This window comes from Papio anubis, chromosome 10, assembly GCF_008728515.1.
Source record: "Papio anubis isolate 15944 chromosome 10, Panubis1.0, whole genome shotgun sequence".
Taxonomy (NCBI): Eukaryota; Metazoa; Chordata; class Mammalia; order Primates; family Cercopithecidae; genus Papio; species Papio anubis.
This window is the reverse complement of record NC_044985.1, coordinates 10,710,036-10,736,838: the sequence shown is the minus strand read 5'-3', so window position 1 is coordinate 10,736,838 and position 26,803 is coordinate 10,710,036. Positions and strand designations below refer to the sequence as shown.

At 49.8% G+C, this 26,803-nt stretch overlaps 1 protein-coding gene across 6 annotated transcripts in view; it reads left to right on the top strand.

Annotated features, from left to right (window-relative positions):
- Positions 1-3,027: 3,027 nt before the first annotated feature.
- Positions 3,028-26,803, top strand: part of TMEM177 (transmembrane protein 177) — a 50,233-nt gene continuing 26,457 nt past the window's right edge. Inside the window, exons 1-2 of one of the 6 annotated variants that reach the window (XM_009185048.3) lie at positions 3,028-3,107; positions 4,729-6,016. In XM_009185048.3, coding sequence (XP_009183312.2) covers positions 3,049-3,107; positions 4,729-5,686 — 1,017 coding nt within the window. In that variant the 5' untranslated portion in view covers positions 3,028-3,048 and the 3' untranslated portion in view covers positions 5,687-6,016. Of the gene's footprint in view, positions 3,905-4,728; positions 6,017-9,610; positions 9,708-24,471; positions 26,179-26,803 lie in introns of those variants that run through there. The other 5 variants (XR_636943.4, XM_003909216.2, XR_002516026.2 and 2 more) reach the window with 5 other exon arrangements.

The window sequence follows — 26,803 nt, the reverse complement described above, 5'->3', positions numbered from 1 at the left end:
GCGCTGTCGCCCAGGCTGGAGTGCAGTGGCCGGATCTCAGCTCACTGCAAGCTCCGCCTCCCGGGTTCATGCCATTCTCCGGCCTCAGCCTCCCGAGTAGCTGGGACTACAGGCGCTGCCACCTCGCCCGGCTAGTTTTTGTATTTCTTAGTAGAGACGGGGTTTCACCGTGTTAGCCAGGATGGTCTCGATCTCCTGACCTCGTGATCCGCCCGTCTCGGCCTCCCAAAGTGCTGGGATTACAGGCTTGAGCCACCGCGCCCGGCCACAATTGATAAGTGTTCTATCAGCTCTGCAGTAGGATTGGCCAACCTACATATATGTGCACTTTTTAAATTGAGACAAAATTCACGTTACATAAAATTTACCATTTTAACCATTTTAAAGGGTAAAAATTCATGGATTTTAGGATATTCACAATGTTACGCAACCATCACTACTATCTAATACCCAAACATTTCATCACTGCAAAAAGAAGCCCTGTACCTGTTAGCAGTCACTCCCCATTACCCCTCCCTCATCCCTTAGCAACCACTAACCTGGTCTCTGTCTCAGTGGATTGGCCTATTCCGGACATTTTATATAAATGGAATGATACAGTCTTTGTCCTTTTGTGTCTGGTGTCTTTCACTTAGCATAATGTTTATAAGGTCATCCATGTTGTAGTATGGCTCAGTATCTATTCTTTTTTATGACTAATATTCCATCGCGTGAACTATGCCATAATTTGTTTATCCATTCATCAGTTGATGGACATTTTGGTTTCTACATTTTCACTAGTGTGAATAGCGTTGCTATGAACATTGAGGTACAAGTATTTGTTTGAGTGCCTGTTTTCAGTTATTTTGTGTATATTCTAGGAGTGGTTAGCTGATTTACATGGTAATTCTAAGTTTAACTTTTTAAAAAAATTATTATTATTATTATTATTTCTGAGAAAATAGGGTCTCACTATGTTGCCCAGGCTGGCCTTGAACTCTTGGCCTCAAGCAGTCCGCCTCAGCCTTCTAAGTAGCTGGGACTACAGGCACAGGCCACTGAGCCTAGCTTAGCTTAAGTTTAACTTTTTGAGGAACTTCTAAACTGTTTTTCTACAGTGGCTGCACCATTTTATATTCCCACCAGCAATGTACCAGGCTTTCAGTTTCTCCACATCCTCTCCAACACTGATTATTTTCTAAGTTTTTTTTTTTTGTTGTTATAGAAATCCAGTGGTTGTGAATAGTATCTCATTGTGGTGATTTGCATTTCCCTAGCGACTGATACCATTGAGCACATTTTTATGTGCTTTTTGGCATATATTTGTATATATTTTTTGAGAAATGTCTACTCAAGTCGTTTGCCCATTTATTAAATGGCTTGTTGTTGTTGAGTTGCTAAGAGTTCTTTATATATTCTGGATACTATACCCTTATCAGATCTATGATTTGTAAATATGTTCTCCTATTGCGAATTGTCTTTCCACTTTTCTTGATAGTATTTTTCCTGCACAAAAATTTTTCATTTTGATGGAGTCCAACTGGCCAGCCTACTTTAAAAAATGTTTTTAAACTTTTTATTATGGAAATGTCCAAACATACACAAAAGTAGAGCATGGTATAATGAAGATCCCTGAACCTGTCATGCAGCTTCATGATAACTAACTCTTTGTCAACGTTGTTTCATCTGTGCTCCTGTTTTTTGTTTGTTTTTGTTTTTGTTTGGGTTTGGTTTCGTTGGAATATTTTGAATCAAATAGTAGACATTGTGTCATTTCACCTGTAAATATTTCAGTATGCATCTCTAGTAACAATTTTTTGGTTTATGTAAACTCCATGTCATCATCCCATCTGATGAAATAAGCAATAATTTATTAATATAATCTGATATTCAAATCCATATTCAAATTTCTCCAAGGTGTCGTTTGTTTGTTTGTTCATTTGTTTGTTTGAGACAAACAAATGACATTGATTTGTTGGATAAACCACGTCATTTGCCCTGTAGAATGTCCCACATTCTGGCTTTGGCTGAGGTTACATTGCACTATTTACATACAAACAACTGAGCAGCCAAAGTTGGGGGGTCTCAGAACAGACTTGAATAATAATAGCTAATGGCTAGGCGGCACAAACCGTGAGGCACAGGATACATATACATCAACTCATTATCACACAGCTAGTAATGGGTGGAGCCAGGTTTTATCCCTGGGCAGTCTGGTTTCCTTCTGTAAAGGATTGGGCATGGCTGTGTTCCAATAAAACTTTATTTACAAAAGCAGATGCAGAGCTGGATTTGGTGCACAGACCAGCTAATCCCTCATCTACCTCACAGAGAGGCTGGAAAGGAGAAATGACAGATGGGACTCTGCTGTGTGGACTGTACAGTGTGAAGCTCCCGGGAGGAGCTTGGGGGCAGCGAACATGGTAATAAACATAAAGCTCAGAGCTCCCCGCCGAGAGTGAGCGCTTCCAGACGGGAAGGTACAGGGGCCGGCCAGTCAGATGGGCATGGGCTCTGATGGGGGCTCTGCCATAGGCCGTCTGGTGACCCACGCGGGGCTGCCGTTCCTTCGGGGGTTCAAGGCATGATCAAAGACACCTTTTGTGTGTGTGTGTGTGTGTGTGTGTGTGTGACGGAGTCTCGCTCTGTCGCCCAGAATGGAGTGCAGTGGCGTATTCTCGGCTCACTGCAACCTCTGCCTCCCAGGTTCAAGCGATTCTCCGGCCTCAGCCTCCCCAGCAGCTGGAAGGAACTACACGCGTGAGCCACCACGCCCAGCTAATTTTTGTATTAATCAAAGACGCGTTTCAACGCAGAGGAGAAAGGGCTTGCGGACCCACCCCAAGGTGCACAGTTAGGGGAGAAGCCTCTGCGGCGGCCGGAGCCACTCACGGGGATCCCCTTGAGCCCCCCCCCCAGGCCCGCCCCCAAGAGTCCAGTCCCCAGACCTCTCTTGGTCCCCGCCCCCAGACCCGTCGAGCGAGCTCCGCCCCCTGAAGTCCCCGTCGCAAGGCCCCGGGCCGGCGAGCTCCGCCTCCCGAAGTCCCCGCCCCCAGATCCCGGGCCGGCATGCTTTGCGGCCGCCTTGCCGCGCGCACATTTAGGCGTTCCGGGCTGCAGCAGGGAAGGTGAGCGCACGGGCAAGCGGGAGGGACCATTTTCCGGCCTGATGCGACCCGGAAGCGCGTTTAGACTACGGAGTAGCCTAGGGGGCCCAGGGTGGAAGCGTAGCGAGGACCCCTCTGCGGGGCTCCTGCAGCCCGTCCTCGCCCAGTCCCGGGCGGGCTGCTTGGTACTATCTCCTAGGCCGGCCCCGCAACGCAGTGGTCCTAGGGACGTTGGACTTTGACCCGGACGCTTCCTTTCTTAGCCTCACTTTCCGCATTGGGGGGAAAAAAAAAAAAAAAAGCCCGAATGATAATGATTCTTATAGGAGTTCTTGATTAAGATAGGCCAAGCTGTACCCTGCGTTTTTGTTTGCGGCAACTCATTCGTTGCTCATTAAGCACTTTTCACCGACATGGAATACAGTAAGTTTCAATCAAAGTTAAATAATTGTGAATTTTTACTGACATATTCAAGGATGAAAGGATAAGATGCCCGGGGATGTTTCAAAATAAACCAGTTGGACGGAGGCGTGAGTGGAAAGAGAAATGAAACAAGATTGGCCATGAGTTGATGGGATTGAAGTTGATGGATGTACTATTTTGTCTACTTTGGTATATGTTTGTAATTTAGCATAACGAGTTTTCTAAAACAAAAAGTTTTGCTGTGAACACGTGACAGCGTGTGCTCAAATACTATGCCGGTGTTAGTCTGCTAGAGCTACCATGCCAAAGTACCACAGACGGGGTGGCCCAACCAGCAGAAATTTATCCTCTGGGAGTTGTGGAGGCTGGAAGTTCAAGACCAAGATGTTAACAGGGTTAGTGCCTTCTGAGACCTCCCTTCTTGGCTTGTAGGTGGTAGCCTTTTCCCTGGATCCTCACATCGTCTTCCCGCTGTGCCTGTTTGCATCCTAATCTCTTCTTATAAGTACACCAGTCAAATTGGATTAGGATCCATACTGATGGCCTCATTTTATCCTAATTACCTCCTTAAAGACCCTGTCTCCAAATACAGCCACAGTGTGAGGTACTGGGGGTTAGGACTTGAATATATGAATTGGGGAGGAGGAGACAGTTCAGCCCATAACACTGTCACTTTACTAGCTTAGGATTTTGGCTAGTTGTTTCCACAGCTTTGAAATAGGGGTGGCTGTAGTCATTGGTCATGGGGTTGTGAGGGTTCAATTGTTAGAGTGCTCAGAACTGAGTCTAGCATATAGTAGGCGCTCAATAAATTGAACACGTTTTTCTTATAAATTAGTAATCATAGGGCTTTCCTATGGGATGAGTGGGATGAGGCGGTTTGAGTGCTGTGCCCAGCGATGGGAATAAAAGTCATTACAGCCATTATAAGGAATACCTGCTTCTGAGCCAGACGCTAAATATCTTATATATGTTTATTCATGTGCTCATCACAGCCACCCTAGAGGTGGGCTATTACGACACACCTGTTTGGCAGATGGGGAAATGATGCACAGAGATGGGGCTGGGATTTGAACGCAGGCGCTCTGGCTCTAGAGCCCACGCTCTTCACCACTATACTGTGTTACTTCGGTTTTAAAAGGTGGTGTGGCCCCTGGAGGATGTTCAGTCTGCAGGCTGACCCGGGGAAACTGGCTGACTTCTCTTTTTCTTGACCCAGATTGTCCACGGTGACCACATTCATGGCAGGTCCCCTGTGGCGGACTGCAGCATTTGTGCGGAGACACAGGACAGGCCTGTTGGTGGGTTCCTGTGCAGGCCTGTTTGGAGTTCAAATCTCGTACCACCTCTTCCCGGATCCCGTGGTCCAATGGCTCTACCAGTACTGGGCTCAGGGCCAGCCAGCCCCGCTCCCTCCACAGCTGCAGAGCCTCTTCCAAGAGGTGCTACAGGACATAGGTGTTCCTTCAGGCCATTGCTACAAGCCCTTCACCACCTTCACCTTCCAGCCTGTGAGTGCAGGCTTCCCCAGGCTCCCTGCTGGGGCTGTGGTGGGCATCCCTGCGAGTTTCTTGGGGGACCTAGTGATCAGCCCTGACCATCCCACGGTCATATATGGGCAAAGAGTGGACTGGCGGAGCCCAGCAGGAGCCCGGCTGAGAGCTGCCCTGACCCTGTCCCATGAAGCCCAGAAGTTCGCCTTGGCCAGGGAAGTGGTGTACCTGGAAAGCAATACCACTGCCCTGCAGGCCCTGCTGGCCCCAGCTTGCCTGGCAGGGACCTGGGCACTGGGCGTGGGTGCCAAGTACACCCTTGGGCTCTATGGAGGCCCCATGAATTTACGGGCTGCCTTCAACTTGGTGGCAGCAGTGGCAGGCTTTGTGGTCTACGCCTTCTCCAAGGATTCTCTCACTCATGCCGTGGAGTCCTGGCTGGACCGCCGCACGGCCTCCCTCTCTGCAGCCTATGTCTGCGGTGGAGTGGAGTTCTATGAGAAGCTTCTGTCGGGCAATCTGGCCCTGCGCAGTCTCTTGGGCAAGGAGGGGGAGAAGCTGTATACACCCAGTGGGAACATCGTCCCCAGACACTGGTTCCGCATCAAACATTTACCCTACACCACCCGCCGGGACTCTCTGCTGCACATGTGGAGGATGATGCTCAACCCGGGCCGCTCCTGATGAGCTCATCACAAGGACACGTCCAGCTTGTGCAGACACCACCCTGCCACTGAGTCTGCAGGGCCCTGTTGTAGCCTTTGGATCTATAGCTCAAGGCCAGAAAAATCACAGGCTTTGGAATGAAATAGCTTAGATTCTACTGTAATCACTACTTAATGCACTCAGGGACTATGAGGGACTATTCAGGGACTATGAATCTGAGCCTTCGTTTCTTGAACTGAAAAGCGGAGATGATGTAAACTACCTTGCAAGATTGTGGAGTTGGGTAAGATCATGAACATAAGGGCCTGGCACAAAGGGTGCGCTGTAAATAAACAGACGTCCCTCCTTCTTGGTCTCCTTTTTTTTTTTTTTTTTTGAGAGAGCATCACACTCTGTTGCCCAGAATGGACTGCAGTGATGATCATAGCTCACTGCACTGCAGCCTCAAACTCCTGGGCTCAAGTGATCCACACTCCTCAGGCTCTCAAAGTGCTGGATTTACAGGCATGAGCCTCCTCACCCAGCCTCCTTCTTGGTCTTAAATGCCACCCGGTTGTGGGAGTCAGGCCACACCTCACCACCAGGGGTACTTGCAGTTATGTGAAGACTTTCCTACAGTGAAGAACCACCGCTCAATTTAAGTGGTGGTCAAATCCCAATTTTCCTCCACTCTGGTAGAGGTTAAAAGACTAGAGAGGCCAAGATGAGAAGTTAGTGTGGGCCCAAGAGACTGTTTTAAGTCGAGGGTACCTTAAGAGTGTTGTCAATCAAGGTCCCGTGGATGCAGATGGCACACTCAGGGAGAGGGAGACCAGCAAGGGATGCAGGGCGCCAGGAGAGCCCCAGACCTGAGGGGAGGGGAGGGGAGGTGTTCCGGAACTCCGAGACCTGTGGCATGGGAGACTTGGCAAGAGCTTCACTCCAAGGTAGAGGAAGGAACAAACCATTGTAAAACTGAGGCCCTGCGGGGAGGGAGCCCACTGGTGCGATCCAGAGCTGTCAGCCTCCCCAGGCACTGCGTGGCCAGGGCTTGGAGAGAAGAGGCAGCAAGGTGGGGGTGAGCTTGGCTCATAGGGGTCAGTGAGGAAAGCAGAGGGGTGGAGGTGGGCAGTGGGTCAGGCCTGGTCCCACTTGGGACCCAAGGGAGACAGCAGCCCCGCCCTGCTTATTTCCCTTGAGCCCTCTGGTGTTGGATGGAGCCGGCCCCCTGGGTTAGATCCTTGGACAGGGGACCAGAGTAGGGCAAGGTGAGGAGAGTTGTGATCAGGGAGCCAGACCCAATTTGGCTTCATGACATCTTTTAGTTGGAGATTATGTTTTCCATGGGAAAGTATTTGAACACAGTGGTGGCAGTTCCTGGCAGGAGACCTCAAGAGGAGAGTGAGTCAGGGGGCTGCAGAATGCAGTGGGAATGGCACACCTCCCTGCTGGGGCCCTCACTGTGGACTGGAGCTCAGTGTGCTGTGTCAGCTCCTGGGTCCCCACACTGGACCTGAACAGGCTGAGTTCCTGAGGGCAGCACATCCTTGCTCATTCCCCAGGCCCTGCTACCTAGGGCGGCATTGGGCATGGGCTTGGAGTACATACATGGATGGATGAGGCAGTGGCTTGCTGAACCAATCTTCACTCAGGGACACACCATTTCATGGGGTCCCTTGGGGTGTCACCCACCTGCTGCTGCTGTACTTAAAGGGCCACAAGGCCTTGTGGGGCCACCTCATTCCTGAGCAGTACTGTTTGGGACCTGGCTTTGATGGGCCTCCACCTTCTCACTACTCCCACCCCCAGCCCGTCTGCTCTCAGTACTGCAAGAGCCATGGTGGCTTCAGGCATTCCTGCTGATCTGCCTGAACAGTCAGCGAAGGCAGCGCCACAGTGGGGAGAAACGGCTGCTTGCTCAGCTCCCTCTGTTCTGAGTCACAGACCTTGTCTCCACTCATGGGCTGTTCCCAGTCCTCACACAACGCTTACATGCCACCCTCCAACCTTGGTGCATACGTCCTCTAGCCGTGCATATGTGTGTGTATGTGTGTGTGTGTGTATGTGCCTGTGCGTGTATGTGTGTGCGCACATTGCTCCGCCTTGCTGCGCTCTGGGCATCCTCAAATCCTCTACAGCCTGGCTCAGGCCCCCTCAGGCCCTCCCACTGAGAGCACCCCTGGCAGGTTGGCTGAGCTCCGTATCCCTTCTTCCCCCTCCCAACCTCCCACTGCATGACTCACTCAGCGCCAGCCTTGGTGCTTTCCCTCCCAGTGGCTCTCGGCTCCGTCCCCTTTTCTTCATCTCCACGGGGCCTCATGACTCTTGTCCCAGTTCTCCCAGCTCCTGAAGTGCAGGTGTGACTGGGTGACTCTCCTGCCTAAAGCCCTTTAGGAACATCCCCATGCTTTCTGGCAGAAACCACATCTCCTGCCCATCCCGTGTCCCACTTCCCCTTGCTCTGGATCCTTGCCTCACTGCAGGTTGGTTCCTGAACTCCTCTCCCCTCCTCCCCACACAACCTTCATGTTCGCCGTGTCCTTGGTCTGGGCTGCTATCTCCCAGCCTGCCTGGCGCTCAGTTATTTAGTGTTCCTCCTGCTGGAATGCCCAGGGGGACCTGTTCACTGACACGTTGCTTCTCCCACGGAAGCCTCCCTGTCTCACGTCAGATGCCTGTTTGTGCACTGTCATACCCCCAATACCTCTTCCTCGCCCTACTGCTAACTAATTAAGTTACCATGGAGCTAGCGGCTTAGCATCTCCTCCACTGACATGTAAAATCTGCAATGGCAGGATTGTGTATCTTGTTTACAGCTCTGAACTGAGGCTCTCCATAATATTTATTTTTTGCAGTTTCAGTAACTAGAAGCAATATTTTTTCATAAATGAACAGGGCCCTAAGCTATAACAGACACAGCCGCAGCTTCCTAAAAGCCTCTGACCAATTACAGCAAGGCTGGCTCCATTCCCTTTATACGGCCGTTCTGAATCCTATCTGACCCTGTCCTGTCTTCCCACCTTGAGACTTGCCAAGGACAGGGCCTGGTCCTAGTCATCCATGATTGCTGGCATCAGTGGGGAAACCAGGACACTTCTGGGTCACTTCCTATAGGGCACCGACTGCTACCTAGGGCACCAGGGACCCTGGCTTTAGGAGGATTTTTTTTATAATATTGCGTCCCTACACACAGGTCAGAGGTTGATCTCAGAAAGGTTAAGAAACATGCTCTAGGGCTTTGTTGCCAAGTCGGGTGGTGGGCAGCTGTCTTGTAACTGTCACCCTGCACTTCTCCTTCTCCCGTGCCTGCTGTGTGCCAGGATCATTAGCACTCTGTCCTAGATCGCTTGTGAGCATTGTTCTCCTGGCTTAGTCCTCACTTCTCCCCATCCCAGGTTCATGGTTCTCTGGGTACGAACTTGCAAAGATGCCTGACATCCCAGAGCAATCATAAACAGACCCAGGTCTTGGCCGACTTACAGAAAACGACATCAACACACAAAGACTCCCCCTCCTCAGCCTCCCCCGCCACGTGCAGGCACACACACATGCACATGCACACGCACACGCACATGCACATCTGGACACAGCCAGAATACAGGGAGGGGAGTCTCAGAATCATGGTGCTGATCCTGGCTCTGCCCTTCGCTGACCCTCCTAGCCCTGCTGCCTCAGTCCCCCACCAGTGTCCACAATGCAGGGCTCCACTCAGCCTTGCCTGCGGCTGGGCACACACACAAACCTGATCCCCATGTGTGTGTAGATCACAGGCTGAGTTCCAGATCAATGCGTGGGTCCTCACCCGGTGAGACATCCTGCTTGTCTCCTGCCCACCATGTCCCTATAGTAACATAATGGGGCCTTTATTATCCTCCAGACACTGTGCTAGGTTCTTAGAGACATTTTCTCATTTATTCCCAATTGGGGCATGTGGTTGGTAATATTATTATTTCAATTTTACAGGAAAGGGAACATCACAGAAAGGTGAAGAAATTTGCCCTAAATCATAAAACTTTGTAAGTGGCAGAACAAGGATTTGAAGCTGGCAGTCTGGCTCCAGGTATCATTCTTAAAACACTAAATTTATACTGTCCTATTTAGCCTGAAAGTTTCATGGTGCAAACTTATACTGTGGACTCCATAGCCCTTTTTCCTCATACTGGGTTAGAAGTCACTTTTTCAGGCTCACTATTTTTATTAGGAAAAAACAGTCACTGAGCAGAACTTCTGAGGATACCTCTCCAGCTAACTGAAGAGAAAGGGGCCACCAGCCTACCATATTTAGTGCAGCAGGGGGAACAGGATGGAAGGGCAGTGTCATGGAGCTCTAAGAGGCACCAGCTGAGGAAAGGGGATCTCAGGAGGCAGGGAGAGAGCGGAGTGGGCAGCCAGCTATGGGTTCAAATCCTGGCCTACCACTTTAACAGGGCGATCTGGAACAAGTGACTTCTGGTCCTAAGTTTCCTATCTGTAAAATGGGCACATTCCTCTGTATCTTTCAGGATTGTTTTGATGATGAAAGTGAAAGAAAGTTTGCAAAATGTGGAACCTGGTGAGGTTACATAGTAGGCTTTAAAAGAAGATTGATGTTCTAAATGTTAGTGCTTCTAAATGGCATAAGGTGTTCAGGTCTTGGAGCAGCAATTTCCAGCAATACCAGCAATTTCCAGAGAACTCGCTGCTGCCTAATACCACTTTATTTTAAAGCTTTTCAAAGCCCCAGTTCAGTTAGGGCAATTTTTCAAGTTGCTATCAGTTGACATCTTTTGGAAGTTACTTGGCAGCAACTGAAAGCAGAGGAGCCATATGGCCTTAGGGGGAAGCACCAGGCTGGAGAAGAGGGCATTAGCGTGGAAGGTGGTCCTTTACACCTGCTCCACGGGGAATGTTTTTCTTTTCTTTCTCTCTCTTTCCTTCTTTCTTTCTCTTCTTTCTTTTCTTTTTCTTTTGAGAAGAGTCTTACTCAGCCTTGGCCTCCTGGGCTCAATCAACCCTCCCACCTCAGCCTCCCTAGTACTTGGACTACAGGTGTGCACCACCATGCCCAGCTAATTTTTTTTTTTTTTTTTTTTTTTTTTTTGTAGAGATGGGGTTTTACTATGTTGCCCAGGCTGGTCTTGAACTTCTGTTCTCAAGCGATCCACCTGCCTCAGCCTCTCAAAGTGCTGGGGTTACAGGCGTGAGTCACTTCACCTGACGCATACTAGTAATTTTAAAACACTAAAGTATTCAGTGTTAGTAAGGTTGTGGTAAAATTGATACAAGCATATGCCCTTGGTGACATTTGTGTTAGGCATCTTCTAAGATGACCCTAGTGATCCCTGGTCCTAATATTCTTGGCCCTGGTCATAATCCACTCGCCTTGATCCTCTTGGTTCTAAACAATAGAATACAGCAACATTGAGGGAATATCACCTCAGTGGTTAGATTACAAAAGGTTGTGACTTCTGTCTTGCTAACAGACCCTTGTCTTCTTGGCTTCACATGTTTTGTCTTGAAGCAAGTTGCCATGTTGGAGAGACCCACATGGCAAGGAACTAAAGGCAGCCTCTGAGCAAACAGCCAGCTAACAGCTGGGGCCCTCACAAGGCACTGAATCCTACCAAGAACCATGTGAGCCCGGAATAGAATCCTTCCCTACTCAAGCTTTCAGATGAGACCCCGTGTATTAATTCATTCTCATGCTGCCATGAAGAAATACCCAAGACGGTGTAACTTTTAAAGAAAAGAGGTTTAATTAACTCACAGTTCCACGGGGCTAGGGAGGCCTCAGGAAACTAACAATCATGGCAGAAAGCACCTTTTCACCTGGCGACAGGAGAGAGAATGAGTGTCAGCAGGGAAAAATGGAAATGTAAAATCATCAGATCTCTTGAGAACTCACTCACTATCCTGAGAATAGCATGGGGAAACCATCCCCATGATTCAGTTACCTCCTACCGGGTCCCTCCTGTGATACATAGGGATTATGGGATTACAATTCAGGATGAGATTTGGGTGGGGACACAAAGCCAAATCATAGCACCCTAGCCTCAGCCAGCACCTTCATTGCAGCCTTGAGAGCCCCTAAAGCAGAGAAGCAGCTAACTTGTGCCTGGATTCCTGACCCATAGAAACAATAAGACAATACATCCATATTGCAGTACGCCGTTTGGTGTGGTAACTTGGTATGCAGAAATAGATAACTCATACTCTTTATTAATTGGCATAATGTTTTTGGAAAGCAATTTGGCAAAACTTGATACAATCATGAAAGTTTATCTTTTGACCCAGTAATTTCACATCTGTGTATTTCCTAGGGCTGTAACCCCATAGAAACTGAATACTACATGCCCAAAGAGGTACATAAAAGCATTAGGTATAAATTACAACAAAATAACAATAATGGAAATGTTAAATAGCAGTGACTTTGGAAGTATCCACTTGTTGAACATTGTTCAGCCATTAAAAAGTATAATTATGAAGACTATAGTAGAAGCATGGGGAAATATTAGTTATAAATATCAAGTCTTTTTTTAAAAATGAGGTAGAGGGCCGGGCGCGGTGGCTCAAGTCTGTAATCCCAGCACTTTGAGAGGCCGAGACGGGCGGATCACAAGGTCAGGAGATCGAGACCATCCTGCCTAACATGGTGAAACCCCGTCTCTACTAAAAAAACATAAAAAAAATTAGCCAGGCGAGGTGACGGGCGCCTGTAGTCCCAGCTCCTCGGGAGGCTGAGGCAGGAGAATGGCGTAAACCCGGGAGGCGGAGCTTGCAGTGAGCTGAGATCTGACCACTGCACTCCAGCCTGGGCGACGGAGCGAGACTCCGTCTCAAAAAAAAAAAAAAAAAAAAAAAATGAGGGAGAATCTGCATGGTGATGGTGATGGTGATTGCAATAATGTAAACATGGTAAGACCTAGGAGGAAATTCACAAAATTTAAAGTAGTTGTGTTATAGGGGAATTTTGAGTGACTTTATTAATTCAAGTAATAAAGACTTAGCACTATATATATTTACGGTCACGCATCACTTAATGACAGGGAAATGATTCTGAGAAATGCCTTGGAAGGCAATTTCATCTTTGTGTGAACATCATGGTGTATTTACACAAACCTAGATGGCACAGCCTCCTACACACCTAGGCTAGATGGTGTTGCCTATTGATACCAGACTCCAAACCTGTAAAGCACGTTGTTGTGCTGAATACTGTGGGCAGTTGTAACGCAATGGTAAGGATGTATGTATCAAAACATAGAAAGGTAAAAATACGGTAGTGTTCATCTCATGGGACACTGTCATATACGTGCTTCCTCGCTGACTGAATATCATTATGCAGCGTGTGACTGTGTGTAAGCATGAAGGCCTACTCAGAGGTACCCTGGACCTCCACCCTCTCCCTGCAACGAAGTGACAGCTTCTGGCGTCCCTGCTTCTGGCCCTGCATTCTTGGGGCATGGCCAGCCTTCTGTCTGTCGGTTACCGTGGTGGCTATGAAAATGTGCCGCTCAGACCTGCTGCGGCGCGGACTTGACTGACAGCCCCAGCTGCTGTTTCTCTCCGTCCACCCGTACTTTGCCTCCACAGGCTGCTTTCCACCAGTGATGGAGCGTGGGGACAGTACTGCTGCAGGTGGATCGTGGGACTCCTCCAGTGGGTGACTGTGGCTCAAGAACTCCCCAGTGGCCTGGGCAAGCCTTTCTCAGAACTGCTGTGAAGTCTGAGGCCTGTCCTCCCCACTCCTCCACAGGTGTCAGACCTGTACTTTGGTCTGAAGGATCTCCCTGCGTTCTATCACCTCCTTCTTTGTCCTTCACAGGCAGTTCCCCCAATATGGCTCTTACTCATGCAATCCTGTCTTTGTGTCTGGTTCTCAGAGGACCTCCACTAACACGTGCTGGCGGGCGCCTGTAGTCCCAGCTATTCGGGAGGCTGAGGCAGGAGAATGGCATGAACCTGGGAGGCGGAGCTTGCAGTGAGCTGAGATCTCGCCACTGCATTCCAGCCTGGGTGACAGAGCGAGACTCTGTCTCAAAAAAATTTTTAAAAAATAAGAATTTTTATTCTATAAGGAATTATTGTTACTGTTATAACAACAGGATTGGAGTGATGAGGACTGGATTGTAAGAAGTCCAGAGCCACCCAGACTCAGAGCCACCCTAGCTTTGGATTTCTTCCAGTCTCAGCCCCCTGGAGCCCTTGCTCCCCAAAGGGACTTGTTCCCCACTAGAGGTCAAGGGTAAGTCATAGCAATGGACCCAGACTCTTGTTATTACCCATGACATGGTTTGAATCTGTGTCCCCACCCAAATCTCATGTTGAATTGTAATCCCCAGTGTTGGAGGTGGGGCCTGATGGGAGGTGATTGGCTCATGGGGGTGGTTTCTAATGGTTTAGCACCGTCCCCCTGATGTTGTCTCATGAGTTCTCATGAAATCTGGTTATTTAAAAGTATGTGGCACCTTCCCCTTCGCTCTCTCCTTCCTGCTCCAGTCACGTAGGACGTGCCTTCCGCCTTCCACCTTCCGCCTTCCGCCATGTTTGTAAGTTTCCTGAGGCCTCCCCAGAACCCGTCATGCTTCCTGTACAGCCTGTGGAACCATGAGCCAATTAAACCTCTTTTCTTTATAAACTACCCAGTCTCAGGTAGTTCTTTATAACAATGTGAGAATGAACTAATACAACCCACCCCTACTGTATACCTCTCCTATCCTCTCCCCAGCAGGCTGTGAGGACAGGGTGCTCATGCCAAACCCTGAAGGCATTACGAAGGCTGCAGGGCCTAAGCTGGGGCCTGGGTCTGAGGAGCAAACTAAGGAGCAGAGCCCACGTGGAGAGAGGGAGGGAGCCAGTGTCCACATGCCACACACACAGCAGTGTCATTGCTCTGTCATCACACCCTGCATGTTTATAGACTTCATTGTCATCAAATGAGACCTGCCAGAGTCTAACACCTTGACACTGGCTGGCTAGTTAAGCCTGGACAGCTCACAGCCTGGCTGGAATTATGCTTGCTTTTACCTAGCCCCATTAGGTAGACACTTTCAGCTGAGTGGCTCAGTTTTCCAAGCCCTGAAATCAACTTCAGTGTTGAATTTTTCCCTAATTTCAACCACATGTGAAAGACCAAAGTCCTAGCCCTTTTCCCTCGCAGTAGGGACACCCTCACTTTCCCAGGTCCCTGAGCTGGTCCACTTCAGAGTTAAGTACAGCAGATTGGGAAGGCCCTCCTGGTTCCACAGCTGTGAGCAGCCCTGCAGGCCTGAAGCATGCATGTCTTTGTTGATTTGCTGAGGCAGGAAGGATCTGGAATCAGTCCTGGAAGCCTGGAGTGCACTAAGGTACCCTTGCCGGGGAGCAAATCTGTGGGTGCCTCTCCAGGCAGCTTCTGGCCTCAGAGCCAGACCACCTGGGCTAAGATCCCGGCTCTGCAACTAACTGCTTTGGGCACGTTCCTGAGCTTCTCCATGCCCCAGCTTCCCTCATATGTAAATGGTAATGACAGTGCCCAGCCCCTGGAGTTGGTTTGAGTGAATATTTGTAAAGCATCTTGGACAGTGCCTGGCACAGAGTTAAAGCCTGACGAAGTGGAGCATAGTTTCCATTCACCAGTCATTGCCCAAGGTGCAGTTGTCAAGCAGTGACTGAATTAGAGCTGGCCCAGTGTGACACTTTTGGAGATGTCTCAGGTGGCTGTGAGGTGAGTCAGGGTTGGCAGCACTGCCCCACACAACATTCTCAAACCCCCAGCATGGTTTTATTGATGTTACTGACGCCCCTGCCAGCTGGGACCTCTCTAAGGGCAGCAGTGAGCCACACCCATCTTTTCTTCCCAGTACTGGACTGTGTCGCTGTTCAGGAAGCGTTTGCTGGATACTTGGCCCGTGTGAGAGAAGGGAAGGGAGCGTGGCATGTGGACAGGCCCCAGAGGTCCTGCCCTGTCAAGGTCAGCTCAACACACACTTCTCTGGGGGCTACACGGGAGAGGCTGCTGTGGCAAGGCCTGTAGACCCCAGTCTTGTCCCCTCAGGATTAGGCTCCTCTGAAAGGTCCCCGTCACCTGGTGACATTGCTGTGGCAGCAGCTGGAGGCTGCCCTCAGCCACCGATCCCCAGGTCCAGAGCCACGTGCCCATGTCCTGACACCTGATTGTCCTGTGCTGGTCCCTGCAGATGGCCCAGCCTCGCAGTCTGGACTCCACCCCTGCAGGGGAAGCACACACCGACGTCACAGGTGCAGAGACCACTCGGAAGCTGGGCCACAGCTGCCCATCCTGGCCCGTCGGTGCCTCCCTCTGCTAAGCCTGGAGACCCTTCTCTTCCTCTACCTCCTAACAGCTCCTGTTGGAGCCATTTTGAACGCGGCCCTAAGGCTCTCCCTGTCAGCCAAATGGGTGTCAGAAGCCATCTGTGCCTGAGCTGGTGGCAGCTGCTGGGAAAATGCTTGCATCCATATGAATCGATTTTGTTTTGCCTCCTAAGATCTTCAGTTGAGCAAGGGGAGATTTGCTGAATTATTCAGAGGTTTCATTAACCTGGGGAAGGCTGAACTGACGGCCCGGAGAAGGGCAGGAGGAAGAAAGCCTGGACACAGCTAGAGAGGTCCAGCCGGCGTGAAGGCCTGTGGCCCGAGGAGGGAGCCATGAGGTGTAGCCCAGGCCATGTCCCCAGGCGAGCAGCAGCTCCCACCAACCCCTGACGAGGTCGGCGCTAGGGTGGCCCTCAGCAGAGGTGGCAAAGTTGGCTTTTGGTGCTTCACTGAGGTGAAGCTTCCCTTTGGCCTGTCCTGCCCAGCTCCATGCTGCAACTTTCAGGGAACAACATCCCAGCTGCCACGCAGTGCCTCAGGCTGTTTCCTCGCCTTCTCATTCAGCCACCAGGAATCCTTTAGAGAAAGGCAGATGGGCCAGGCGTGGTGGCTCACGCCTTTAATCCCAGTATTTTGGGAGGCCAAGGCAGGTGCATCACTTGAGGTCAAGAGTTTGAGGCCAGCCTGGCCAACATGGTGAAACCCTATTTCTACTAAAGATACAAAAATGAGCCAGGTGTCATGGTGGCACCTGTAATCCCAGCTACTCAGAAGGCTGAGGTGGGAGAATCGCTTGAACCAGGGAGGCAGAGGTTGCAGTGAGCTGAGATTGCGACACTGCACTCCAGTCTGGGTGACAAAGCGAGACTGTCTCAAAAAAAAAAAAAAAAAAAGAAAAGAAAGAAAGGCAGGGATTTGTCCCCAGGTTCATATGAAAAGCAGTGGCTCAGAGAGGTTAGGTCCACTACACAAAGCTGCAGGTGGTGGGGCCGGCATGGGGACCTGTGGCACCTGCCCCTGAAGCCTGTGCTATTTACCTGTCATGGTTGTGTCTGCAGCGAGGAGGCAGGGGGCCACAGTTCAAGGCCGTGGCCACAGCAGGGAGACAGGAGCCACAGCAGCACCCTTTTGTGAGGCAGCAAAGCCCCCTGGAGACCCTGGGGTGCCCCAGCCTGTAGTAGGGTGCTTTTGGGGAGTGGGTTTGACGCAGTAGCACACAGGGCGCCCAGGAGCCCTGAATGGGCATCTCAGTCATGTGGTCACTGCTCTGTCCTTATATGACAGAGCTGGCCAGAGGCCTCACTGCTAAAGATCGGTCTCTCCTAAACCTTCCTCCGAGGAGAGGAAGATGCAGAGTGAAGTTGGGTCAGCTTTTGGAGAAGGAGCGTCTGTACCCCCTGGCCCTTGTGAAATGCAATCTCAGGCTGGCCTGGGAGCCACTCAGTCAGGCCGTCCACAGGCAAGACCCAGAGGCTGCTGTCTGCACAAGCTTCTCTCTGAGCTGGCCCGTGTGTGCCCTAGAGGTCAAGATTCACTACTTCTAGGGAAGCCAACACTGAGGCTAACGTTCTCTATATACCCGAGGGCAGAGCCTCTCAAGCCCGTGCAGCCCCTTCCGAGAGAAAAGTCCTCAGCCACACCTGAAGCAAAGGGCTCCTGCTGGTGCCACATGACCCGCCCACATGACCGCTGCCCACCAGTTGGAGTCACAGAAGACACACATACACATCACACATATAACACGCAAACATACCACATACCACATACACATCACACATGCCACACACATCACATGCCACAAAAAATACAACACGCAAACATACCACACACACCACACATCACATACACATCACACATACCAAACACATACATACACCACATACCACACACATCACACATACCACACACACTACATACCACTAATAATAAATTACCACACACACACCACACACACAAACACATACCACATACACCACATACCACACATCACACATACTAATACTACACCTACTCACACACCACACACACAAACATATACTAATAATAATAATTCACATACCACACATATCACATACATACTACACACACTACACACATACTAATAATAATAATTACACACACACAATAATTACACACATAAATGTAAACACACACTACATACTCATATACTACATTAATAATACACACACTACACACACTACACACTACACACATAAACATATACTACACATTAATTTCACATAACACACACATCACACATACCAATAATAATAAACACATGTCACATACACATCACACATACCATCACGCACAACTACCAATAATAATAGCACCACACACACACACATACCACATACACTACATACCACACACATCACACATACCACACACACCACACACACACAAACACATACCACATACACCACATACCACACACATCAATAATATGTACCAACACCACACCACACACACACACATACTCACATACAATTGGCCATACCACCACACATCACACACACATCACACATACCACACACACATCATACACATCACATACCACACACACCACACACACACACACACCACACTCACAACACATACCACATACACCACATACCACACACATCACACATACCACACACATCACACATACCACAAACATCACACATACCATACACAAATACACGACACACAACATACCACACACAGCACACAAACCAGCACACAAACACGTACTGCATACACACACCACATAGCCACATATGCACATGATATATCACATATGCATCACACATACCACACATACCATATAACACAAACATACCACACATATGCAACATGCCATACACACATAAAACACATGCCACACATGCAACATACTGTACACACAACACAAACACCACACAACATGCCTCACACACAACACACAAACACACCACACACATCACATACCAGATAACAACACACAAACACACCATACCCATGCAACATACCACACACAAACACACACCACATACACACACCACATACACATCACACACCACGCAGTAATTACAATATCACACATAATCAATAACAATACCACACAATAACAATAACACACACATGCAACATACCACAATAACAATAATACAGCAATAAATACCATACCAATAATGTCCACACAGCACACACACACATACCAATAACATACCACACAAATCCAATACACCACACAATAATGCCACAATAATAACATACCACATACACCACATGCCACACACATCACACATACCACACACACGTCACACACAACACACACCGTGCACAACATACCATGCACACATAACACAAACACATACCACATATACATCACACATAGCACACATGTGCAACATACTACACCTGTGCAGTTTGCCATACACACACACCATACCTCCACACGCATACCACTCACCTCACACCTCACCACACACACACACACACACACCCCAGGCAGCATTTAGAAGTCCAGCCTACATAAGTTAAGGGTGATGTTAACTTGCTGCCCCCACCAGATTCTCGGCATATCTGAAGCAGAGGTCAGGGAGAGTGGGTCAGCTCTTAGCAAGGCCTTAGGGCCCCTCAGAGACAGCAGGGCTGGAGTTTAGTGCAGGAGCAGGGTCTGCCCTGGACCCTGTGCGTGCAACAGTGCTGTTGGCCGGGCACTGTCCCCGTCCTCCTCCTGTCCCCTTTGAAGGCAGGTGTGGCCACATGAGTGCTCTGGCCAGTGGATTTCATACGCGCAGGGCCACTTCCCCGCAAAAGCATTTGAGAGCCAAGGTGGCCTCCTCTGTCTTACGTGCCCCTGATGCGGCCCCAGACCTTGGGCCCCCGGTGAGGATGGCGGGGAGCAGAGCCCCCTGCACCGTGGGCCTGTGGCAGGGCAATAAATAAGCCTCTGTACTTTGAAGGCCCAGATTTGGGGGTTGTTACCACAGCATCACCTACCCCAGCCTGCTCCTATAGCACACTTAGGAGCCAGACCACCAAGGGCTCACTCACTCTGTTTGGACAATTCTTGTCATTTGGGCACTAAGCTAGAAGGACATGTGGAGTGGCTCATTAAGCAGAGGTGAGAATTCTGCTCCTAGGAGGCAGTGCTGCAAATCTGTAATGCTGTAATGCTCCACGTACCACATACACATCACATCACACATCACAGCTCAGTGGCAGTTGATACAGCAAAGCCCTTCTGAAAAACAAACATCAGACAATGATTGTGCAACACAGAGCTGCTAAAAATGCTTCATTGATGAGGAGGAAAGAGTCTCTTTGTGTCCTTCATTTTTTCCCATTGAAAGAGCATAAGCTCAACGAAGGTGACAGCCCCGGAATGTGGACAAATGGGACTGGGAAAACGCCATGTCTTCATTCTCTGTCCCTCCCCCCACCTTTCACACCCAGCCCTTTGAAAAGCAGAAAGCAATGCACAGATGTAAGGAGCTGTTTTCATTCTTGTGGTTACAAGCCCTCCCCTCTGTTCCCATGGCAGCCTGGCACACTCTGCCACGCACTCTTCACACTGCATTTTGTCTGGTTCCTTGTCTGTCTCTCCCAACTGGGCTGTGAATGTCTCGCAGGCAGGGCCTGGCCTTCATTCTTGCATCCTGGGCGCCTGGCTGGGCACCTGGTCCGCTGGAGTGCTCAGTGATTGATGAGTGGGTGGGGGGTATGGGAGATGGAGCAAGGGCAGAGAGGTGGGGAGGAAGCACCATGCGGGGAGGCCTGCGGGCTGAGAATCCAACATGCGGGGAGGCCTGCAGGCTGAGAATCCAATCCAAAAGCATTTCCTGAGCACCCGCTGTGTACAAGTCACAGCACAGGGCTCTAGCTCTGGGTAAAAGTCCAGATTTGTAAGACATATTTATCAGTTGATAAACACTCTCATGTATGTTATTTTTGTGAACTTCACAGCACTCTGGGGTAGTAAATTATACACAGTTGATCCTCTTTTGAGAGTGGATTTACAGAGTTGATGTGGTGTGTAGCAAAAATGGCAGTGGCCTTGACCATGCATGTTGTTTTGAGTCCTGGCATTGACCCCATCCAGCTGTGTGGCCTTGGGAAGCCTCAGCAGCATAAGAAGGGGACTGGCTCTGCAGGGGCCCACTGCAAGCATGGCCCGGCCTGGCCTAGAACCTAGGACTGTTTGATTTACCCAACGAAAGGTGTGCAGCTGCCCTGAGTCTGTGGGCAAGCTCAGACCTCAGGGGCGAGCCAGACCAGGGAGAGGGGCCAGGGGCTGTGACCACCTCATCTCTGTGTCTGCAGACCATCCTACAGGGCCTGGCCCACGGGGCATGCAGTGAATAAATGCATGAGTGAGGTATAGGCAGCCTGAATGGAGACGGTGTTCAGAAATCCCAGCTGTTCAAAAGCATGAGGGCAGAGTTCAGTCCTCAGGGATTAAACCAGAATCAGGGGAAGAGGGTAGCTGGGTGGCAGCTGTTGAGGTCATTATTGAGGGTGCTGTAAACCCCAGTAGGACTGGACCTGGGGAGAAGGTCTGTTGCTAGTATTATCATTTGCCACTGACCTCATGGTGACCACAGTGTGGGGGCAGTGCTTCATGCAGACCTGCCACATCTCTACCACCAACCCTTCATTTATTAGTACACGTTTGTCGAACATCTACTATGTGCCAGGCTCTGTTCTAGGCCCTGGAGAAATCGCAATGGATAAAAATCCCTGCTCTGCTATTCTAGTGAGAGGCGCAGCCGATAAACAAGGAATAAGTCATTATAGAGCGTCCAGGAAGATGGGCCGGGCAGCAGTGGGACAAGGGATGGGAAGGGCTGGGTATGGGAGGCAGATGCATTTCTCAGCAGACCGGCCGAGGACAGCCTACACTGAGAAGGTGACGATGGAGCAAAGAGGAAGTGAAGCAAATGGAAATCCGGGGAAAGAGCTTTCCAGGCACAGGGCAGACAAGGGCAGAGGCCCTGAGGCAGGAGCAGGTCTGGCACATTTGAAGTTGGAGCAGGGAGGTGGAGGGAGAAGTGGAAATGATGTTAAGGAGGTAGGGGAAGGGGCAGATTGTATAGAGTCTTGTGAAGGATGGACAGGGGTTTCCCCCCTGCCTTTATCTGGAAGCTGTTTTTCTAGCTTCACTCGGCTGTTGAAATCCATTGTCTCTCCAGCTACCCGCGTCTCTGACGGAAGCACCCTGCCCTGGGGAAATTCTCACATGGCTAGACACAGGCCTGGCTGACCAGCTGCAGGCGGGTGCTGACAGTTCCAGCACACCTTGGCTTCCTCAGGAGGTCCAAAGGTACAGTCCCTAGAAGTGCCGGTCACACTCAGCTTGCCTTGAATTGAACCACAACAAAACACGGAACCAAACTCCTCAATAGGACTGCAGGGTCAGGGTCTGCCTCCGCTTCCGGTCTCCACATGGGCCTGCTTTAGTGATCCAACTCTAGAAGTACAGGCTATTTGGTCAGGTGCTGTGGCTCACGCCTGTAATCCCAACACTTTGGGAGGCCGAGGCTTGTGGTCACTTGAGCCTAGGAATTTGAGACCAGCCCAGGCAACATGGTGAAACCTCGTCTCTACTAAAAATATAAAAATTACCCCGGGCATGGTGGTGGATGCCTGTAGTCCCAGCTACTCAGGAGGCTGAGGCAGGAGAATAGCGTGAACCTAGGAGGCAGAGGTCACAGTGAGCTGAGATGGAGCCACGGCACTCCAGCCTGGGCAACAGACAGAGACTCTATCTCAAAAAAATAAAATAAGTCCAGGCTATTCTTTCTTACCTCCAGACATTTGCACATGTTGTTCCCTCTGCCTAAAGCACTGCAGGCCCCCCTTCCCAGAAAACTGCTTGATTCCTCACCCCTCCCCTCTGTGTGCACTGCTGTGGCTCCCTCTGCTTCCTCTCTCTCTCTCACTCTGGATTCGTTGCTTTCTGTCTCCTTCCTCTTCACAGCAGCCTCCCTGAGGGCTTCCCCTCCACCCTCCGAAGGTTCACTGAAATGAACTGGTACTAGACAGATTAAAGGCATGCAAATGTATGAATGTGCAAGTATGCACAGGAGCCATACAAAATATGAGGCTCAGAGAAGGGCCAGATGGCTGGAGCTTAAATAACACCCTCTTCATAGGGGAGAGGGAGGTGGGGGAACATAGGCAATTTTGAAGCATAATAAATTATTTTTAGGGGAAATGAATGAGCCTAAAAAACAGACAATAGCCTGGGATGAAGTTCCTCTGAGCTCCAGGGGAGGCAATGCCAACTTGCAGGAAGGTGAGGGGCGGAACTTCACTGCCTACAAAGGTTGCCTTATGATGAAGGCAAAGTCTGCCCGGTAACCTCTTGGAGCGGCCCTCAGAAGAACAGATGAATAGTCTGCCTGGGTGTGGTAGCAACTTTTATTCTTTTCTCTTCTCCTGTGGTTAATCTTTCCGGTTATTTGATGAGATTCCTAGGAAGGGGGTCAACGTGTTCCTTCTGGAGGGAACTTCAGAGAAATCCCCTCCCTGCACAGGTGGGGGAAGAAACAAGAGAAGGCTGCAAAGTCTTTGGTTCTGAGACAGCTTCTAAGGCCCTCCAACTTCCTTTCATTTAAAAGTGCTCAGCACCCCGAAGCACCACACTTTGAGGTATAATTTTCTGAACCCCAGCAGCTTGCACACACAGGTACCAAGACATTCCGGCTGAACAACAGGAGGTAAGGAAGCAAGTTAGTGGCTCACTGGTTCTAACGACCAAACGTCAGGGTGAAGAGGAACCTAGGATGGAAGTGAAACAGCAGATGGGGGTCTTCTCCTAAGTGGCTTGAGATGATCTGTGAAAATGGTTCGCTATTCATTTGACCCAGAAAACCCTACTAAATCTTGCAAATCAAGATGTTTCCATCTTTGCGTTCACTTTAAGAACACTCGTGAGGCCGGGTGTGGTGGCTCATGCCTGTAATCCCAGCACTTTGGGAGGCCGAGGTGGGTGGATCATCTGAGGTCAGGAGTTCGATACCAGCCTGGCCAACATGGTGAAATCCCGTCTCTACTAAAAATATAAAAACTAGCCGGGTGTGGTGGTGGGCACCTGAGGCAGGAGAATTGCTTGAACCCAGGAGATGGAGGTTGCAGTGAGCCAACATGGTGCCACTGCACTCCAGCCTGGGCGACAGAGGGAGACTGTGTCTCAAAACAAAAAAAAAAAGGACACTTGTGAAACTGCCCAGGTCCTCAAGGGTATGCATATACAAAAAGCCAAGAAGTATCTGAACGATACTACTTTACAGAGACAGTGTGTACCTGTATCCGTTTGTTTTCACACTGCCGTAAAGAACTGCCCCAGACTCGGTGATTTATAAAGGCAAGAGGTTTAATTGATTCACACAGTTCGGCACGGCTGGCGAGGCCTCAGGAAACTTACGTTCATGGCTGAAGGTGAAGGGGAAGCAAGGACTTATTCACAAGATGGCAGGAAGGAGAAGTGCCAAGCGAAGGGGGAAGAGCCCCTTATAAAACCATCAGATCTCGTGAGAATTCCCTCACGATCACAAGAACAGCATGGGGGAACCGCCCCCATGACCCAGTCACCTCCCACTGTTGCAGGACTTTTCCTTAGTTCAGTTCAAGACAGGGCTCTTTGTCCCACAGCTACAAAAATTCAGGCTCGCAGACAGTTCGAATGGTGAGGAAGACAGGGTTAGTGCTTCCCACCAGCAGCTGGAATCCCAGGTTCCACACAGTAAGAGGAGGGGCCAGGCTCCTCCCCACTGCACACGGAATGAACCTCCCAAGGCTCCACCCCAGGGTGCAAGCCAGCTGGAGTTTTTCCAGGGACCCCCTCCCACCTGGCGTCTCACCACGAGGTCACTGCCCCAACACGCGGGGATTACAATTCAGATTACAATTCAAGATGAGATTTGGATGGTGACACGGTGCCAGACCATATCAGTGCCATTCTGACGTTACAATGGGGGAGTTGGTAGTGCTGAGGCCAAGAAGTGAGGCTGGACACAAAGTCAGTGGTCCAAAAAGAGTGCTGAGTTTTTGCTGCACTCGCTTAAAAATGCAGAGAGCAATGCTGAACTTAAGGGTTTAGATGTAGATTCTTTGGTCATTGAGCACATCCAGGTGAATAAAGCACCTAAAATGCCCCTCCAGACTTACAAAGCTCATGGTTGATTAACCCACACATGAGCTCTCCCTGCCACATCGAGATCATCCTTACTGAAGTGGAACAAATTGTTCCTAAATCAGAAGAGTAGGTTGCCCGGAAGAAAAAGTTATCGCAGAAGAAACTGAAGAAAGAAAAACGTATGGCTCTGGAATAAATTCAGCATAAAATAAATGCAATTGAAAGGAAAAAAGAAAGAAGAAACAGGAAACAGGAGTGTGAACAAGAGGTGGGTGTACGTGGGGCACGGATCGTGGGAAGGGACAAGCAGGAAGCTGGGTGCCGTGGGAATCTGCAGGCCAGTGACTTCCAAGGTGAGGCCAGTATCATTGTTTCTTTTAGTTTACTCTTGTTGGGAGCCTGAGAGTTCCCGTGGTGTTGTCCTTGGCTTTCTGGGACATTTAAAGCAATGGTCAACTTGAGCTTGTCCACATGGAGAGAATGCTCCATCTCCATACGCCAGGCAAGTACTATGTTAGGCCTTCTCGTATCTGTTCTGCTTTCATCCTCACAACACCGCAATGGGGAGATTCTCTGCTTTGCAGATGAGAAGAAATGAGACTTACGGAAAGGGTAAGAGTTAAGAACTTACCCACGGTTGCACCCACCATCGGGCCATATTCCAAAGGGCAGCATCAACTGCAAAGACCATGATCTTTTCTCTTTCCTTCTGCCTCCTAGATTCAATGACAAGACCTGGCCTATAGTAAAATGGAAACATGATTTTGTAGGTCTCCTGGTTCCTAGGCAAGTGCTCACTTCACTGAAGGCAGTTTTTCCTGCAGACTTCTGTCCTAGGAGATCCACGTGGCTTTGTTTTTCTCTGCAGCTATCTCGGCCTCTTTCATGAATAGGTAACCTTGCTTTTTCTGACTGTTTTGAGATCTTTACATGCTTGCATTTGCAATTCCCTCAGGCCAGGCCTGTGCTGGATACAGGGAGCACAGGGAGGACACTGTCCCTGCAAGGCTCACAGCCTTCCCTTCTCTGACTCGCCACAGGCCTGACTGATCCCAGGGACAGGAGAGCCAAGGACAGAGGTGGAGGCAGGAGCGCAGGAGTGTGTGATGACCTCGTAGTTCTGAAACAGCAGGTGATTCCTCCCCCATCCCTTCAACCTCCTTTTCCCTTTATTCCTTTTTTTTACCCCTATTTAAGCTGCTGTGTCCTTTGCCCCAGGGAAGAGGTATGAGAGCAGAGAGCAGAAAAAAAGCAGTTGCTTCCTGGCTTTTGTTTTCTAAGCCTTCCTAGAGCCATAGGGGAACAGAAAGTTACTTGGGCTTGGACAAAAGATCTAGAAGAAAACAACAGGAGCATAAGAGAGGAAGTTGAGCCCGCCCAGACTAAGGTTCCTCAGGCTGAATGAAGGGAAAAAGGTGAAAAGTGGGTTCTAGGTACTGCCTCCTAACTGAGGCCCTGGGAAGTAGCAAGACCGTGGGTGAGTTGAGGGGATTGAGAGCAGAGGAGCTTGGCCTTCATTTCCCTAGGGGGTCGGGGAGCCAGGTTGGGGGTGGGGTGGGGAGAGCTGAATAGAGCTCTCCTTACCTGTTCTTTCAGAAAGTCCAGTGTCCCAGTGAAGTGACAAGGCCATAGAGGGGTTCCTGTCAATCCCAATGTAACTGCCCAAGGGATTCTCCTTGCTGGCTGCCTAGACAGAGCCGATTTATCAAGACGGGGGAAATGCAATGGAGAAAGAGTAATTCATGCAGAGCCAGCTG